Source organism: Melanerpes formicivorus, unplaced genomic scaffold (genome assembly GCF_026170545.1).
Source record: "Melanerpes formicivorus ecotype bairdi unplaced genomic scaffold, bMelFor1.0.p_v2 SCAF_160, whole genome shotgun sequence".
NCBI lineage: Eukaryota > Metazoa > Chordata > Aves > Piciformes > Picidae > Melanerpes > Melanerpes formicivorus.
Window position 1 is genome coordinate 17,002 of NW_027142512.1, and position 19,467 is coordinate 36,468.

Below are 19,467 nucleotides of genomic sequence, written 5' to 3' on the forward strand. Positions count from 1 at the left end.
AAGTGCAGAGAAAAATGTGATGGTACCTGGAAAAAAACAGGGCAGAGAACAATATTGTTGGTGCCCAAGAAATAAGAAGTGTAGGGAATAAAAGTGTTGGTGCCCAAGGAAAAAGAAGTGCGGAGAAAAAATGTGTTTGTGCCCAAGAGATAAAAAGCAAAGAGAAACAAAGGGTTGGTGCCCGAGGGAGAAGAAGTGCAGAGGAAAACAGGGTTGGTGCCTGAGGAAACAGAAGTACAGAGGAAGAAACGGTTGGTGCCCGAGGGAAAAGAAGGGCAGAGGACAAAAGGTTTGGTGCCCAAGAAAAAAAAGGACAGAGAAAAAAGTGTTGCTGCCTGAGAAGAAAGAAGTGCAGGCAATAAAAGGGTTGGTGCCTGAGAGAAAAGAAGCCCAAAGAAAAAAAATGGTTGGTGCACAAAGGAAAAAGAAGCTCAGAGAAAAAAAGTGTTGGTGCCTGAGAGAAAAGAGGAGCAGAGTAGAAAAGGATCTGTGCCCAAGAAAAACGAAGTGCAGAGAAGAAAAGGGTTGGCATCCGAGAAAAAAGAAGTGCTGAGGAAATAAGTGTTGGTGCTGGAGGAAAAAAAAAAGGGAAGGGGGAAAAAAGGGTTGGTGCCCTAGAGAAAAGAAGCGTAGAGATAAAAATGATTGGTGGCCAAGAAAAAAGAAGCACAGAGGAGAAAAGGCTGGTGCCCAAGGGAAAAGAAGTGCAGAGGGAAAAAAGGTTGGTGCCGGAGCAAAAAGAAGATGAGAGGAACAAAGGGTTGGTGCCTGAGAACAAAGCGGCACAGAAGATAAAGGTTGGTACCCAGAAGAAAAGAAGCACAGAGTAAAACCAGGGTGGTTCCCAAAAAAATACCAAGATCAGAGAAACAAAGGGTTGGTGCCCGAGGAAAAAGAAGGCCAGAGGAAAGAAGGGTTGGTGCCCAAGAAAAAGAAGCATAGAGAAAAAAGTGTTGGTGCCTGAGAAAAAAGAAGTGCAGGGAATAAAAGGGGAGGTGCCCAGAAAAAAGAAGTGCAGAGGGAAAAAGGGTTGGTGGCTGAGCAAAAAGAAACAGAAAGAATAAACACAATGGGTGCCCGAGAAGCAAGAAGTGCAGGGAATAAAGGGGTTGGTGCCAGAGAGAAAGGAGGCACAGAGGAAAAAGGGTTGATGTCTGAGAAAAAAGATAGTAGAGGAAAAAATGTTTGGTGTGTGAGAAAAAAGAAGCACAGAGAAAAAGGGGTTGGTGCCCAAGAGAATAGAAGCACAGGGAATAAAAGGGTTGGTGAACGAGAAAAAGAGAGCACAGAGAATAAAAGGGTTGGTGCCTGAGAGAAAAGAAGAGCAGAGGGAAAAATGGTTGGTGCAGACATTGCTCTCTTTCCTGCTGCTTCCACACTCTGCAAAGGACTGGTTCTGTAGCTCATAATTGTTTTTCCTTTTCCTCTCCTTCTCCCATCCATCCTTGTTCCTTACCCTTCTGAACCCTGCCTGTCACTGTTACATAAATATATATATATATATATATACTGTTTAAAGAAAAATCCTTTGCCTCTCTATTTCCCAGCTGAACCCAAATTATTTCTATGTGGATTTGCTCTCTCTGTTGGGGAAGGGGATTCTCAGCCTTGCCCCCATCTGAGCTTTTAAGCCCCAGTTAAGGCTCAAACCACCACAATGCCTTAATGACAGGCATGCCAGTAGAGAATGACCAATTGAGATGTGACACCTGTGCCTGCTGATAGGCCAGAGAACCTTGCTGTGCAACGTAATAAACGTCTTTGCCTGCTTACATCCTGTCCTGGAAGCATTGCTTGAGGTAATTAAAGCATCTAAACTATTACAAATGGTGACCCTGAACGTTTGCCTCGACCAACTATTCATTATGACTCTCACTTGCGCCAGCAAGAAGACATTTCGCTTTTAAGGACTGTGGAGATGCTCCTGTTTGTCAGTGCCACTAATGGTGGCTATTGGATTAGTCTCTGTGAGATTAATCTGTCTGCCTTTATGCCGGCGACGTTCCCTGATTCGCCGGACATTATGGATGTGCTATATGTCTAAGATAAGGTGAGGTACACCTGATAACGAGTAGTTAATTATATTGGAGATTATAGATGTGCTATATGTCTAAGATAAGGCGAGGTACACCTGATAACGAGTAGTTAATTATATTGGAGATTATAGATGTGCTATATGTCTAAGATAAGGTGAGGTACACCTGATAACGAGTAGTTAATTATATTGGAGATTATAGATGTGCTATATGTCTAAGATAAGGCGAGGTACAAGTGATAACGAGTAGTTAATTATATTGGAGATTATAGATGTGCTATATGTCTAAGATAAGGTGAGGCACGCCAGAGATAAAGGTGCAAGGGGCTCTGAAGCAAAAAGAAGAAAAAAGGGTTGGTGCCCTAGAAGAGAAGCAGCTCTGCAGTGACAGAGTTGAGCAGTCAAGGAAATTGGGTGGTTGGAACCTCCCCAGGGGTTGGTGCCTCCTTTTGACAAACACATAATAGGTAATCAAATAACAAAAGAGGAGAAATCAATACTGGGAGTCATTATGCATATCTTGACAAAAAGAGCAACAACATCTGATGAAAGGACAGGGGAGGAGGGAGAGATGGCTATGTTCAGGGCAACAAAAGTAAGCAAAATTGCTAAGTCTTCCTTTACAATGTGGAGATTAGTTAAATATTCTTTAGACCAACTAGCAGAAGATCCTAAGGCAACTTCAGCAGTGATTAACAGCACTTCACCAGAACAGAACTCTTCTTTGACATCTACACGCCCCTTCCCCCTCCACCACCGTGGCCACTAAGCCTGCCTGCCCCCCTGGAGCTGCAGTCGACGGCGTCTCTCCAACAAAAACAGCAGCCCGTCGCTAGGCTCCCCTGCTGCAACTCTCAAAAGTTCTCCAACGTGTTTTGATTCTGGACAGAAGGGACATCCTAAGTTAAATGATCAGAACTCAGCTTGGGGACAATGGCTAAGAAAGAAAGATCAGAAAAATCAAGGCAATGCCTAACTTAGAGAAGAAAATGAGAAATACTGATTGCCAGATACTTTTGTGTGCTTTAAGAAATGCTGCTCTAAGTGGTGTGCTAAGAGCCTTACACACCAACACCCAGCGGTATGGACCGGAGAAGAAGCAATGGCCTCCACTCTAAGCATCTCAAATTTCAGGCTCAAAACCAGCAACAATTAAGCTCAAATCTCTGATATCACCACCCACTGAAATATTCCTGCCTTCCAGGAAAACTACACTTCTGCTGGAAGCTGTAAAATAAAAAGGCAGCTGCTGTGAATTCAGCGGAGTTCTCTCACCGCCACCACCCCTTTCCTTCCCCTCCTCCTTCTCCCCTCCTCCTGTGGCTGTGCTGGCTTTGCTGAGCCATTCAGCTCTAACTGGGGCCCAGGGCAGGTCATCTTTTGAGCAGTTCCAACTCCTGATGGCATTGAGGATCTGGGCCCAGATAGTGTGTGTTCCATTGAGTTTGGCTAACTTTTTGTCCAGACTGGCATCATGAGTCAGGGAGCCTAAAAGCTTCACCTCCCTCTTATCCAGGTCCATTGTGTCCACCCCCTCATCCCAGCATCTCAGCAATAGACTAGACTAGACTAGAATAGACCAGGTTGGAAGAGACCTTCAAGATCATCGTGTCCAACCTATCATCCAACGCCACCTGATCAACTAAACCATGCAACCAAGCACCCTATCAAGTCTCCTTCTGAACACCTCCAGTGATTGATGACTCCACCACCTCCTCAGGCAGCCCATTCCAATGGGCAATCACTCTCTGTGTAAAACTTTCTCCTAATCTCCAGCCTAAACCTCCCCTGGTGCAGCCTGAGACTGTGTCCTCTTGTTCTGGTGTGTTTGCCTGGGAGAAGAGACCAACCTGTGCCTGTCTACAACCTCCCTTAAGGTAGTTGTAGAGAGCAATAAGGTCACCCCTGAGTCTCCTCTTCTCCAGACTAAGCAACCCCAGGGCCCAGCTCAGTATTGGCTCACCCTCTTTTCCTGCATAATCCAGATGAGTTTGGAGTCCTTTGGTTAGACCAGGATCAGACAGTGAATACTCTGATGCAGACCAGGAATAGAGGGTCCCTGCCCTTGGCCAGAAGGAGGAAAGGGATGGCAAAGTGTGCTGCACTGGGTGGGTTCGATGGCCTGGCTCATCAAAGCCACAGGAACAGAAGGTGTTGGCAGACACAGGGGTACAGTGCACATTGATGCCATCAGGGCACAAAGGCACTGGATCCATCTGGATTTCTGGAGTGACAGGAGGCTGCCAGCAGCTGTCTGTACTAGGAGCTGACATGAGCCTAAGAGGGAATAAGTGAGAAAAACATCCCATTGTGCCTGGCCCAGAGGCCCCTTGCATTCTTAGTGCAGAACACCTCAAGAGAGGCTACTTCAAGGACCCAAAGGGCTCTTGATGGGCTTTTGGTGTGGCCATGGTGAATACAAAGAAGATCAGAGAGCTGTCTGCCCTGCCAGCCTTGCAGAGAATCCCTTCCTTGTGGGACTACTGCAGGTGGAAGAAGAACAGCTGCCAGGTGCTACCAGGACTGTGCACTGGGAGCAATATCACACAAACCAAGACTCTCTGGCTCCTATTCATGAACTGATTCACCAGCTGGAGATCCAGGGAGTGACCAGCAAGTCACATTTGCCTTTCAACTGTCCCAGCTGGGCAGTGCAGAAACCTGACAGAGAGTGGAGATTAATGGTGGACTATTGAGGCCCAAATGAGGTGACACCACCACTGAATGCTGCTGTGCCAGACATGCTGGAGCTCCAGGATGAGCTGGAGTCAAAGGCAGCCGAGAGGTTCTCTACAATCAACATTGCCAATGCTGCCTTCTCAATTCCATTGGCAGCAGAATGCAGGCCACAATTTGTTGTCACCTGGAGGGGTGTGCAATACACCTGGAATCGACTGCCCCAGAGGTGGAAGTAGAGCTCCACCATTTGTCATGGACCAATCCAGACTGCACTGAGAAGGCTGATGTCCCTGAACTTCTCCAGCACATCCATGACATCATTGTGTGGGGCCACAGGGCAGAAGAAGTGTTGGAGAAGGGAGAAAAAAATATTCAGATAGTTCTGAAGGCTGAATTTGCCATAAAGAAAAACAAGGTCAAAGAACCTGCACAGGAAATTCAGTTCTTGGCAAGAAAATGACAGGCTGGATGCTGTCATGTACCTATGGACAGGGTCAACAGGATAGCAATCATGTCTCCACCCTCCAACAAGAACACAGTCTGTCCTAGGCCTTGTGGGGCTCTGCAGAGTGCATGTCCCAGGCTGTAGTCAGCTTGCGAGCCCTCTCTATCGAGTGACCTGAAAGCAGAATCATTGTGAGTGGGGCAGTGAGCAACAAGGCTTTGAGCAGATAAAACAGGATGTAGCTGTGCAGTGGCACTTGGGCCTATCTGAATGGCACCATTCATGCAAAATATCCTCTACACTGCAGCCAGGGAGCATGGAGCACTTGGAGTCTCTGGCAGAAGACATCAGGTGAAACCTGAGGTCAGCCACTGGGGTTTTGGAGTAGGAATAAGGGGTGGAGATTGTACTGGGTTTGGGCTGAGCTGGAGTTAATTCTCTTCTGAGCATCCTGCTAGTGCTGTGTTTTGCAGGACTGAGGCTGGATGTTGGTAACACAGCAGAGTTTTGGCTGCTGCTCAGCTGAGCACTCAGGCTGTGTTTTTCCAACATTTCCCTGCCCCAAGGGTATCCTGGGCTGGGGGGGGGAGGCAAGATCTTGGGAGGGTACACAGCTAGGCCAGCTGACCCGAAGTGGCCAAAGGTGTGCTCCATGCCAAGGGTGGTCAGCTCAGCTATAATTGCAAAGTGGGAAGGAGATTGGTCCTTGGAGTTTGTCCTCCAGAAGAACCACTCTGCACAGAGCCCTGCTGCCTGAGACCAACACCCCTGTGCTGCTGGTCTGTAGAGATTCACTTTTCCCTCTGCTTCACCCTGTGTGGTCTATTGCTTGTGCCTATTGTTAGTGTTAAATTTCTTCTATCATACACTGCCTTTTGTTATCTTTCCCTTCTCCCCTGTCCATCTAAGAAGAGGAGTGATAGAGTGGCTTTGGTGGGCATTAAGCCCCCAGACAGGTCCAAACCGCCACACTTGCCCAGTCAGAAAGGTATCACAGGGTCTGGGAGGAACCATTCCCAATGCCCTGGGATGAAGCAAACCCTGCACAGAGTGAAGAAGGCTAACTGCAGCTGGGCTGTGGCAGGAGGAGTGAGGCCACCCAGGCACAGGAGTTGTCCTCCCTCAGTCTCAGCATTGCTGTGGCTACATCTGGATGCTTGGTGTCTGGGTGTTGGCCTCTGCAGTCTGATGGAGAAGGGAGGAACTGGAGAGACTACAGAGGAGATCTGACAGGATGGGGGTTGGCATCTCTGTGGAGAGGCTGAGGGACCTGGGCTGCTTCAGCCTGCTGAATGGAGGCTCAGGGCACTGCCAGAGCAGTGTGCACATGTCTCAAGGGTGGTTTCAGAGAGGGTGGAGCTCTTCTGGAGAGTGGAGAGACACCAAAACCTCCACAAAGTGCAGCTTGGAAGTTTCAGAGTGAAGATGAGGACAAAGCAATGTCCCTCAAAGGGCAGAGCTGCTATGCATGAGGCCATCCAGAGCTGTTAGGCAATGGCAGGGAGATCTGAGACAGGTCAGGGAAGGGATGGAAATGGCAGGGGGAGAGCAGGATGGGGAACCAAGACTGGTGTCAGCAGCCTGAAGAAGAGCTGCAGGCATGGGACAGTGAAGGAGAGGCTTTGAGGGTCTTCTATTCCAAGGGCAGTGGTCAGGGCTTGGCCTTTCTGCTTCCTAGACCAAAGGCAAGTTTTTCTGCCCTGTACTTTGCCTTTGTCTCCCTGCAATCCTGGACTCTAACAAGCTGCTCTAATGAGTCCCTGGGGAGCCTTTGGCAGTAACAAGCCTCAGTGAGGCCAATCAGGGCTTCAAGGTACTTTGGAGTTTTCTTCTGACTTGGACTTCTTGAGAGGCTTCTTGGCAGTACCTTGGCAGAGTCTCCTGGCAGTACCTAAGGATGATGTAATCAGCCCCAAATACTCCATGGGGCTCATTAAATATTGCTGAAGCTCTAATTATTGCCAAGGTTTCTGCAGCTAATTGGAGAGGTTTTTATTACACAAAGCATCTGATAAAAATGACTTCACAATGTGAATCAGAGCCCTGAGCCACAGGTGAGGGACAGGATCTGCCTTGCCAGGGGCTGGAGGTCAGAGCTTGGCCCTTGGGATCAAGAAAACTCCTCCAGGTTTACTCAACATCAGAGCCACCTTGAGCTGCTTGTCCTGACCTGTCAGGACTGCCTCAGTTCTCTGCTCTCACCACAGCCTGGAGATGCTTCAGTGCCTCCTGGGTGCTTCCCTTGCATCCACTGTCTCCTTCTGCTCTGACTAGACCCTGGGGACCCTTTACCAGTATGCTTCATTGGGACCCATTAACAGTAGAAGAAACTTCAGGGTTTGAATCTGACTTTGACTTCTGGAGAAGTTTCATCAGCTTCCTCTCAGTCCCTGGGGTTTACTGGGCACCAAAGCCAACAGAGGAGTTATTAAAACACCTTGGGCTGGTTGTCTGCTGCCCTATTGGGCCAGACTCCTGGGCTGGAGGGAGCTGCTGGCAAGGAGGCAGTGCTGCAGGAGACAGCTCTGGCCAGGAGCGAGTCCTCTGCACAGCACAGCAGGGCTGAGGACACTGCCAGAGGATCTCAGGGAGATGAGGAAGGCAGAGAGAGCTTCAAGGTGGCCAGGACTGAGAGGACGGTGAGAGCTCCATGGAGTAGAAGTTGCTACATTCACTGACAGATTAAGGCTGTAGGTTCAGGACACTGCAGCTGCAGCTCCTGGAGGCATCTCCATCTCAGCAGCTGATGCTCAGATGAAGGCTCCTAGAGAGTACACACAGAAGGATGACCAAAGCCCTTCAGTTCCATCCTGTGAGCAGCAGTGAGCAGAGCTGGGTAAGGAGAAGGCTTCACCCCCAGCCCCTCTGCCTTTCTCTCTTCCCTTCACTCTCTCTGCAGCACTGCAGGCCTGCTCCCTCTTTCTCCACCTCTCCATGGCTGTGTTGGTTTTAGGCAATGCCTTTAAAATTTAGTTACAGATTTTGAGCAGAAAAGTAGGAAAAAAATAATTAGATCACTCTTGGGTGAAAAAAAGGAAAAGAAAAGATTATTCCAAACAAATTGATTGGATAAATATCTGGAATCAGAGGAGCTGTACCATAACAATTCTCTCTCTTCTCTTCTGATCTCAGCTATTTTGCTTCGCTGCGGAGAGATCACCTGCTTTGGCTGGCCTTGGCTAAGTCTAACCCACTGCTTTTTTTCTCTCTTCACTCCTCTTTTCTCTCTTGAAACAGGGGGATAGGAAACAGTGGAACAGCTTCCCTGGTCTCTGACCAGAGGGGTTTCATGTCATTTGCTAATTGTAAATACCTGTCTAATATTGTCACTCCTGGATATTTTGTACCTGTTCATTGCAATCCATTGTAGAGTGTAGCTCTTGCTTGTCAATACAGCTTCATTTGCTTCTGACTGAGCTGCTCTGGCAAAGCTAATGCTGGGGAAAATTTCAATCCTCCACCATGGGACTCTTGTTCCCTGGAATTGGGCTGTTGGTCACTTTCTGTTCTGACACCAGAGGAATCTTCATGGCAATTCTGGGTTCCTGCTGCATTTGAAGCTGTGCTGAACTCTGCCATGGGTTGGTAGTGATGGGGAATGAGCTGATCCATTCCTCATGCAGCTCAGGGACAGGGCTTACATGAGGCTGAGAGAAGTGTGCCCTAACTTGTCACTGCCTTTCCCTCCTTGCACAGGTCTCCATGGCCAGAGGCAGCAGATGGCCAACAGCAGCTCCATCACCCAATTCCTCCTCCTGCCATTCCCAGGCACAAGGCAGCTGCAGCTCCTGCACTTCTGCCTCTTCCTGGCCATCTACCTGGCTGCCCTGCTGGGCAATGGCCTCATCATCACCACCATAGCCGGGGACTACCACCTCCACACCCCCATGTACTTCTTCCTCCTCAACCTTGCCCTCCTTGACCTGGGTGCCATCTCCTGCACTGTTCCCAAATCCATGGCCAATTCCCTGAGGGACACCAGAGGCATCTCCTACTTGGGATGTGCTGCTCAGCTATTTTTCTTTGCTTTTTTCATGTCAGCAGAGTATTTTCTCCTCACCACCATGTCCTACGATCGCTACGTTGCCATCTGCAGACCCCTGCACTATGAGACCCTCCTGGGCAGCAGAGTTTGTCTCCCCCTGGCAGCAGCTGCCTGGGCCTGTAGCTTTCTCTACGCTCTGCTGCACACAGCCAATACATTTTCCCTGCCCCTCTGCCAGGGCAATACTGTGGACCAGTTCTTCTGTGAAATCCCCCAGATCCTCAAGCTCTCCTGCTCTACATCCTACCTCAGGGAGCTTTGGCTTATTGTAGCCAGTGCCTGTTTATTCTTTGTCTGTTTTGTGTTGATTGTGGTGTCCTATGTGCAGATCTTCAGGGCAGTGCTGAGGATCCCCTCTCAGCAGGGACGCCACAAAGCCTTTGCCACCTGCCTCCCTCACCTGGTTGTGGTCTCCTCGTTTGTCAGCACTGCCATATTTGCCCACCTGAAACCTTCCTCCATCTCCTCCCCATCGCTGAATCTGGTGGTGTCAGTTCTGTACTCAGTGGTGCCTCCAGCAGTGAACCCTCTCATCTACAGCCTGAGGAACCAGGAGCTGAACGCTGCTCTGAGCCAACTGATCACTGGATGTTTTCAGAAGCAATAAATTCTTTGTCCTCTCCTGCAGAGCAGTTCTGATGTCACTCAGTGCAGGCCAAGCCTGGCTGCTCCAGTTCTGGCTGCTGCTGGTGCTGTTCTGCTTTTGAGAATGTTGTTCCCATGCAAATGTCTTTCTTCAGACCATTTCTGGTTCCTTGTTGGTCTGTTTGATGTGACCCAGAGACTGTGTAGTTGAGAAGCTGTGCTTCCTCTGTGTGCTGAACATAATAAAGGACACTGCAGGGAGTTGTTTCTCTGAGTTTCTTCCTCCAAGGTTTCTGTAGATCTGCAGGGCAGTGCCTGTGTGCAGAGGTGGAGGGGCAGAGTCCCAACACAGCAGCAGTGCCAGGGAGCCCCAGAGCTTGGGCTATCCTGAGCTGCTCTTTCTTCCCTTCCACCCTCTCCTGCTGAGCCTCTGTGCTGGGGCAAGGCCTGAGTGCTCTGGTAGCTTAGGCACTGTGCTTCTGTGTGGCAGTGCTGGGACTGCAGGCAGGGGCAGGCCAGGCCTGCCTGTGGGACAGAGCTGTGCTCCAGAGCAACACTGCCATCAGAACAGGAGGTCTCCTCATGCCTTCATACCCCAATCCCCTCCCATTACAGCCTGCACCTCCTCAGAATCTGAAGTGGATACCCTGACCCCATTCCAGTATAGACTCAGTCTATACTGAGTCCTTTATATTGGTTCCTTTACCCCTCCCAGTACAGATGTGGCCTCATCTTGGTACAAACTGGATCCCACTGTCCTCTAGCACTGCATCCTGGGTCCCATCTCAGCACAGAATCTATCTCTTGGCTCCATTCCCAGTACTGAATGCATTCATCCCAGTACAAACTGCACACCCTCATGCCCTCCCAGTGCAGTCTGGGCCCTGGGTCAGCCCAAACAGGGTTCCTTTAATCCCTCCAGTTACACATTAGGCCTTGTCTCATAAATACTGGATCCCATTATGCCCTCCCAGTACATCCTGGACTCTTCTCAGTACAAACTGCATTCCCTGGGCACATGCCAATACAGACTGGTCCCCACACAGTACAATTGGGAACCATTTAACACATCCTTGTTCAGACCTGGTCACATCTGAGTACAAACTGCATCTCCTCAACCCCTCTCAGCTCACATATGGTCTTATCCCAGGACAAACTACATCCCTTTGCCATCTCCCATACAGTTTCCTGTGCCACTACAAAGTGCATCCCTTGGACCCCTCCCAGTCCCAGCTGCACCCAGCACAGCACAAAGTGGATATCCTGATCCCAGTGCAGCTGTGGTCTGATCCTGGTACCAATGGGATCCCATTGCCATCTCCCAGCACAGTCTGAGTCTCATCCCAGTACAAAGTGCATCTCCTGAAACCCTGATTCCATCCCAGCACAGTCCAGGACCCATCCCTGCAAACTGATCCCCTGATGCCATCCCAGTTCAGACTGAGGCCCCCTCCAGGTACAATATGAACCTCTCTGAGCCCTCCCAGTACAGACTGGGCCTTGGTCCAAAACAAGCTGAATCCCCTGGTCCCCTCCCAGAGCAGACATGGCCTCATCCCAGCACAAACTGCATCATCTTGTTCTGTCCCAGGACACTCTGGGTCCCATTCCAGTACAAAGTTTATTCCCTGGTCCCTTCCCAGTACCTACTGCATCCCTCCACATGTTAACTGTGTACTATGGTCCCAACCTAGTACTGACTGGGGCCCCCTCTCAGTACCAACTGCATCTCCTGACCTTCTCCCAGTACAGACTGGGCCCTGTCCAAGTACAGACTGGTGCCCTGATCCTGTCTCAGTGTATTAGAATAGAATAGAATAGAATAGAATAGAATAGAATAGAATAGAATAGAATAGAATAGACCAGGTTGGAAGAGACCTTCAAGATCATCGCATCCAACCCATCAATGGGCAGAATGACCTCCCTGCTCCTGCTGGCCACACTGTGCCTGATGCAGGCCAGGATGCCATTGGCCCTCTTGGCTGCCTGGGCACACTGCAGGCTCATGTTCAGCCTACCATCGACCAGCACCCCCAGGTCCCTCTCTACCTGGCTGCTCTCCAGCCACTCTGACCCCAGCCTGTAGCACTGCATGGGGTTGTTGTGGCCAATGTGCAGAATCTGGCACTTGGATGTGTTAAATCTCATGCCGTTGGATTCTGCCCATCTGTCCAGCCTGTCGAGGTCCCTCTGCAGAGCCTCTCTACCCACCAGCAGATCAGCTTGGTGTCGTCAGCAAATTTACTGATGATGGACTCAATCCCCTCATCCAGATCATCAATAAAGTTGTTAAAGAGCACAGGGCCCAGCACTGATCCTTGGGGCACACCACTAGTGACTGGCCACCAGCTGGATGTGGGACCATTCACCCTGTTGGATTGCAGTGAAATTCTTTCCAATGGGTGTAGGTTGTAGCTAACCATACAACATGTGAGCAAAGACACATCCTGGTGAGGGCTTATTGGTCCAGAGAATTTCCAATCACAGCCAATGATTACAGAGACATCACACAGACAGAAACTGAACTGATTGCTGTGGTGGTGTTCCAGAACTGTGACAAATATTATGGTGCAGGCCCAGCTGGTTCCAGCACCATGAGCTGAGATACAAACTAACAGAGCAGTTGAGAACAGGACCAGCGCTGCAAGGGGAGCCAAGGGGCCCAGACCTGCAGAGCCTGTGGCTCCTTCTTCAGGCATAGGTGAATGTTACAACTTTCCTTTCCCACAGCCTATCCCCACTCAGCTCCCTGTTGCATCTTGATTTGAACAGGGGCTCTTCTCCCGGCTTGCCTTTCCCATCTGCTTCAAGGATGCAGCACTTGGCTCTTTTTCACTCCCATCCTTTCTCACATGGTTTGGTTGCAGATCTCATCACCTCCAGGGCCTCACACAGACATGAAGGCCATCTCAACATTTCATTACCACTCCCTTTTTGGCTTCTCACTGATTGGTTCTATTGCAAACTAACTCATTGATCAACATGGATCTACAGGCTGCAGCCCAGGCTCTGGTTGTCTCTCTGGGCTGCAAGTGCTCACTGCTGGCTCCTGCTGAGCTTCTCATCCACCAGCTCCCCTAAGGCCTTTTCTTCATGGCTGCTCTCAAGCCAGTCCCTGCCCAGCCTATATCAGGATCCATGTACATGGTCTCTCTGCACAGTGTCCTGTGTGATGCATGGGGATTATTTTGAAGGCTGTCTATGGAACCCCAAATACAAAACCCAGTTATGGGTTTTCTCATGGTGAAGTTACACCAACAACCTGAATTTGGTTGGGCTGCTCTGCTACAGAGCTCTTTGTGCTATGGGTTGGTAGAATGGATGTAAAAGATCCTCCTTTCATTTGGTTCCTGGTGAGTAGATCCATTGACTCCCTGCATCCAGTCTGCATTTTCTCCTCTACCATGGATTGCAGTTGAGCCACCTGCAGAGAGCTGCCCCTGCCCCAGGCAGGTTTGCTGTACCTTTCATTTCCATGGAAAACAAGAGAGAGCTTAGCCTGCCTTGTTCTGTGGTGTTTCAGCACTTGCAGCAGATCTCAGCAGCACCTGGTCCCCAGAAACTTGTGCTTGGGCCATGGTGAGTGTCCTTACTGCAAGGAGGAGGAAGAGAGGAATGGGCAAGTGGTGTACATCGTACACAGAGTTGCCACTGGTGTCTGCCCAACTGATCCATGCAGTGAGGACAGAGTCTGCTCTCAGCACTGGCTTGGTCACAAATCCAAACCACAGCACCAGAAGAGCTGCTGTGAAGAAAATTAACTCCATCAAGGCTGAAACCAGGATGATCTCCCCGTCACTCCATACCCTTACGTGGTGAAGGCACATTATGCCCAGAATTATGCTCAGATATTGAAACCTCTCCCAGCACGTGGACAAGTTCCCCCTCCTTTCATGAGGGGAACAAAGGGAACAAAGTGGCACAGACCCCTGTGTGGCAATGCCAGAGACGAGCAGTGTGAGCAATCTGGCAGTGCAGGCCTAGAGCCTGACATGGTGGTAGGCCATGCTCAGCATAAATGCAGAGCCAGCTAGCAGTGGAGCAAAACAGTGCTGTGCCTGCAGCATGTAACTAAAACAAGACACTGGTAGCTAAAAACATGGAAAGTTATCTTGGAACAACAGGACATGTACCTGCATCAACAAACCTTGTGTGTCATTAGTAGTTGCACCAATAATCTATAATAGTGCAATGTGTGGTCACTCAGAGGGAACCAATGGAGCTGTGCCAACAGGGCACGCCGAGTTTATATAAGTTGTAGCAGTTGCCTTGCTATGCACTTCTGCCTTTCCTGTCTCTTCTTCTTCTACACTTTACTGTGTTATACTCACACCTCAGGCCTGCACCATCGGCCTGCACCACTGGAACGATAAAGGAGCAATACTCGATCATATTGGTCAGCCGTATTGATTCCAATCTCCGTCGTCTATAGTGCTGTGGTGCAAGAGGTGATCCAGAAGGAGTCTTGACAGCCCATGTCTGCCTTTGTGTGTCAAGGAACAGGAGCAAGAGTGAAGAGGCCTGACTGAAGGTGTGGAAATGTCAGGGGGAGAGATGGCTGGGGAAGCCAGATGGATGTCAACAGCCTGAAGGGAAAGAGCTGCAGGTATGGGACAGTGTAGCACAGCCTGCAGGAGGGATGGCCAAGGGCTCTGGCAGGGCTGAAAGGCTCAACAGGGACAAGGTCTTGATCCTCTTCCTTCTGGCAGCAGCTTCTGCCACCATGGCTGCTGAGAGGAAGTTTTAGTTGGAGGCTCTCAGGATCTGCGTTTCCAAGGCCTGAGGGTCAGAGCTTGGCCTTTCTCTTTCAGAAACCAAGGCCAGGGTTTGTTCAGCTGCACTTTGCCTTTGTCTGCCTTCAATCATGACCTTCATTGAGCTTCTCTAACCACCCCTTGGAGGCTTTGTTGCTAATGGCCCTCAGTGAGGCCAATTAATACTTCAAGGCACTCTTTGTTTTTCTTCTGACTTCTTGAGCAGATTCCTTCAGTCTCCTCTCAGTGTGTGAGGCTCAGGCAATGATCCCCAAGTGCCCTAAGAGCTATTTGTGTCTTTGTGGTTTTCTTCAGGATTTCAAAGTGCTCCTCACAAAGCTCCTTTATTATTTATTTCATATCAGAGGTAGAATATTCTGTTAGCTTTCAGTTCAGAGCAGAGATGATAATTGCCCAAGTGACACTGACCCAGGCTGTCTCACCAGGACATCTGCACTTGCAGGGAAATCTGTCCTTCAGGTCTGACATTGAATGGACAACTTTGCTCCTCACCCTCCCCAACCTCCCCATTGCTGTCCCTGCCCAATCCCAATCCCATCCAAGGCTTCCCAGGCATAGAAGCCTCTGAGTTTTGCCAATATCATGGGCACAATGCCAATGGACAGTAGCTTCACTAGTACAGGTTGGGCTATCTATATCTGTGGTAGGGATTCACTCCTCTGTCCATCAGGTCCATGGTCAGTAGCCATCACTAGTTCCATGGGACTAGATGTTTGAATTTTGGGGCTTCCATATATTCCTCATCAGCTGCTGACAGTAAAAACTGCTTCTGCCAACCATGTGTCCCAGCTGTGCCTTGAGCTATCAGCATGTCTTGTAATAAGACCATTGGTCTGTTCAGCTACACCATTAGCCTGAGGATTATATGGGGTAGGGAACACTCCTTTAATTCATTCTCCTTGCACCCAGTCTTGCACTGTGCTCACTGTGAAGTGTGATCCATTGTCACTTTGGACACACTCAGGCACAGGTAGAATGCTGAACCATTTCTCCAGAGCTTCAATCCTTTGAGCTCCTGTGGCAGTACTGAGAGCTGTGGCCATGGTTCATCCTGAAACCACTTCTGCTCCTACCAGGATATAACTTTTCCGAGGAGAGGTCTTCAAAGGGCCAACATAATCAATTTGCCAGGGGCTCCACAGAGTCTTCTTGTGTCTGGTGTGTTGGGCAGAGGCTTGGTTTGGGTGGTTGGCCTTAAGCCTTACCCAACATTGTGGACAAGCTGTGAGAATTGTTTCAAATGTTTCAAACTGACCTCTCTCAAGGCTGACACTCAGAATAGAGGTTGGCCTTCCCTGGGTGGCCTCTTCTGATGTGCAGCCACTCAGCCAATCCTGCTCAATCTTCCCCTTCATTGTTCACCACAGGAATTTTTGCTGGGTGATCTGCCTGCTGGTTCCATTTTGCAGCAGCTCTTCCCTTCTGGGCATGGCCTTTGACCCATCCTACCTTTGAGGGTCTTGACTGACCTATTCCTCAGAATCATTGCCAGTCTCCAGCTCTCCAGATTGATTAGATTCCCCCTGACACATCCACTCAGTGGCACCCTTGTAGGCTGCACAGGAATCAGTGTGAATAGCAGTGGCACCATTCTCTGCTGCCAGCATGAGTGCAGGGCAATTCTCCTTCCTGTGTCACAGTCTTCCCAGTGCCAACCTCCAGCACTGCAGCTTTCTGTTGCCATTTGCATCCCGTGCAGTGGGTGAATGCAGCTGTGAACCACACTCCTCCTGCATTTGAGTCTGTGGTCAGCTCAGCTGCTGCCTAGTTGGAGACAGTTCATAGGGCAGACCTAACAGCACTGTGTCTGCAGTCCCAGGCTGTGGTAGGTTGGAAACTTCTGCTGGAGCCTTTCTCATTTTCCAGTGACTGTCCAGTGAGCAGCATTCAAGCCAAGAAAGACAAGGCAAAAAGAAGACATCAGGAATCTGATCAAGATCCATTCTTGGCCAGCCCTGCAGCTTGCTTCTCCTCAGGGGATCATTGTCTTCCTTCACCAGGCATGGGTGCAGGGTTCCTTGGCAGGGAAATGTCTTCCTCCCTCTCCACCCAGCCTTCCCGCAGCATCTGGGGGTCTCTTCAGGGGCTGAATTGAAACTGCCTTGTTCTGTGGTGTTTCAGCACTTCCAGTGGGTCTCAGCCGCAGCTGGTCCCAAGGAGCTTGTGCTTGGGCCATGGTGAGTGTCCTTACAGCAACATGGAGGAAGAGAGGAGTGGGCAAGTGGTGTACATTGTACATGGAGTTGCCACTAGTGTGTCCCCACCTGATCCATGCAGTGAGGACAGAGTCTGCTCTCAGCACTGGCTTGGTCACAAATCCAAACCACAGCACCTGAGGAGATGCTGTGAATATTAACTTCATCAAGGCTAAAACCAGGATGATCTCCCCCTCACTCCATACCCTTATGTGGTGAAGGCACATTATGCCCAGCATTATGCCCAGATATTGAAACCTGTCCCAGCACGTGGACAAGTTCCCCCTCATTTCATGAGGGGAACAGAGTCCAAGGTGGCACAGACCCCTGACACACCCATGGCATGGGATGTTGGTGATGATGCTAAGCATGGCATAATTCCAGTTTCATGCCTCCCATAGGCTGCAGCTGGATGTTTATGAGAGCTCCCATTGGCCACATCCAGCCTCCAGAAACCTATCAGTATTACCCCAGCTTGTAAATACGTTGTCCTCTTTCACTGTTCGAGAGGACAAAGCTCATGCCATAGCCTCTGCCATTGAGCTCATTGCTATTAAGTCTTCTCTTTCCTACATGCAAGCAAACTAGTGGCCTCTGCACAACAAGGGGAAGCCAGCAGCCGGGCAGCCCTGTTAAGCCTCAGCCCTGAGAGTATCTCCTGAGGAGGGACTTTCACTGAGTCTGAGAAACTACTGCATTGCATTGCCAGTCTCACCAGTTGGAAGAGCCTGCTGTGCCTTCCAGAGGACTGGACCCCCGAGGGTAAGATCTGCCCAGCTGCCAGGGAAGGGACTTAGCTGAGTCCAGCAGTGCAAATGTCTGCCTCAGCCTGAAGCCGCAGACTGACAAGAGGCACCACCCTGTGTGTGTCAGCTCAGAGAGCAGAAGCAGTGTCAGCCTCATGCCTGTGTAACCCTGACATCACAGGATAGGAGTCACTACTTCTGCTGCTCTGTGCCCTGTGAACCTCAGGGGAATCCAGAGCACCATTCGTGCCCTGTGCCCCAAAGCCAGGACTGCTCCGATAAGGGTTTGGCCACTCCTTCGAGCCAAGCAAAGGGGAAGCTGCTGCTTCATGCACCTGTGCCTCTTCCCCAGGGCCATCCATGCCAGCCCTGAAGCCCCTTGCCACCAGGCTGACCCCTGCTGGGTCCAGCCCCACCTGCCATCGCACCAGATTGGAAACCTCCAAGCCTGCCTACTGGGAAATGTGGCCCTGCCCTGCCATGCAGGCTGATTCTGTGAGGGCTGAACCCTGCTGGGTTGACCCTGCAGTACTGCTCCCTGCCATCCAGAGGGAGCTGCCCGAGTCCTGCGAAGGGAAACTGCTTAACAGCTACCCTAAGGTCCATTCCCTCTCTGCTGCCATGGAAGGGAAAAGGTTGCCACCCACTGTCACTGTCTGGACCAGCCAGAAGTCAGCAGTCTGCCAGAGCCTAACCTTGCTACAAACAAAGGACACAGAGTACCTTCCACCTGCTTTGTACTCACTAACAGATCAAAGCACCCGAGTCTAGCAGGATAATCTTTGTAGTCCAGTCCTCTGATACACAGTGTAATATCTCTGTATATACTTAGCGGTTGCCAGAGTCGCGTCGCCATCTGGTGGACAAGCAGTGGAATTGCAGCCTGCATTATAGTAATAGAAATTAACTCTCTAAATATCCTGATTGAGTCCAAATTATAAATACTAAACCACTTATGGGATGTATTTCACAATTGTTCACTAGATTATCTATATAAAATGGTGATTCATTGCTTATTAATAATTCTTGTAATTAATAAAACTACTATTACTATAATTCATATTTCATATTCATAAACTAATAACCTCTTCCTCACAGACAGAAAATACCTCACAGTCCCTTTCCAGCTGTGTTCCTGCTGTTGGCCAATCCCCTCCCCAGGCAGAAGTGACCTCACAGCCCCTTCACACTCATTGGCTTACTCCTGAATGATGAGCTCCTGAGACACAACTGACCACCTGATCCCACACCCAACCATCCCCCTCCTTGTGGCCAGAGGCTGAGCAGATCAAAGTTTCATCCAATCCATCTGGGAGATTTCCTACCAAGGCTCTGAGTGGAGAAACCTTCCTCAGAGGAGCTGCTGGCCCTGTCCTGGTGATCTGTGGAATAGGCTCCTGCACATCATCTTGTCCAGTGACCCTGCTCAGGGCAGGGTTAAGCAGAGGAGGTCCCTCAAGGCCTGTGCCCAGTTTGGCCTCATCCCCAAAGGAGCTGCAGAGGCCCTGGGTCAGAAGGTGCAGGGAGCAGATGAAGAGATTGCACAGTGCTGGCTGAAGGGCTTGCCCTGAGGGATGCCACTGGGAAGTGGCTGCCAGGAGGACTCTGCCCTGGTGACTTTGGGGCTTGATCCACCACCCACCCTCCCACCCAACACCTCATCCATTTCCTCAGTCCTGCTGTCACCAGTCTGGCTCTATAGAGCACATGGGGTCCATGGCAAAGGCCTGGCTAAGGTCCAGGAACCAAACATCTCCTTCTTGCCCTTACCGAGACATATTTGATCTCTCTCTTGTCCTGCAAGGGCCTGCAGATGGCTGCAGGAGTGTCTGACCTATCACTTTTGACCCAGCACCACAGCTGTGCTGAGGGTGACCAGCCTGGAGTTTGCCCCAGCCTCCTTCTTGGCCTTCCTGAAGATGCCTTTTCCAAAGACCAAGAACCTCTCTGATGGCTCTGTGC

General features: G+C 50.1%; 2 protein-coding genes across 2 annotated transcripts in view; both read left to right on the top strand.

The window, feature by feature from the left end:
* The window catches only part of LOC137457131 (gastrula zinc finger protein XlCGF26.1-like), a 73,390-nt gene that overhangs the window by 12,999 nt on the left and 40,924 nt on the right, over positions 1–19,467 (top strand). The gene's annotated exons all lie outside the window — the stretch shown is intronic.
* LOC137457135 (olfactory receptor 14A16-like) lies at positions 8,879–9,909 on the top strand. The gene has a single exon (XM_068168934.1). It carries the CDS (start codon positions 8,879–8,881, stop codon positions 9,809–9,811), a length of 933 nt encoding a protein of 310 aa, XP_068025035.1. The 3' UTR covers positions 9,812–9,909.

Coding starts and splice junctions, on each gene's coding strand:
- LOC137457135 (XM_068168934.1), top strand. CDS start 8,879: ATGGCCAACAGCAGCTCCATCACCCAATTCCTCCTCCTGCCATTCCCA.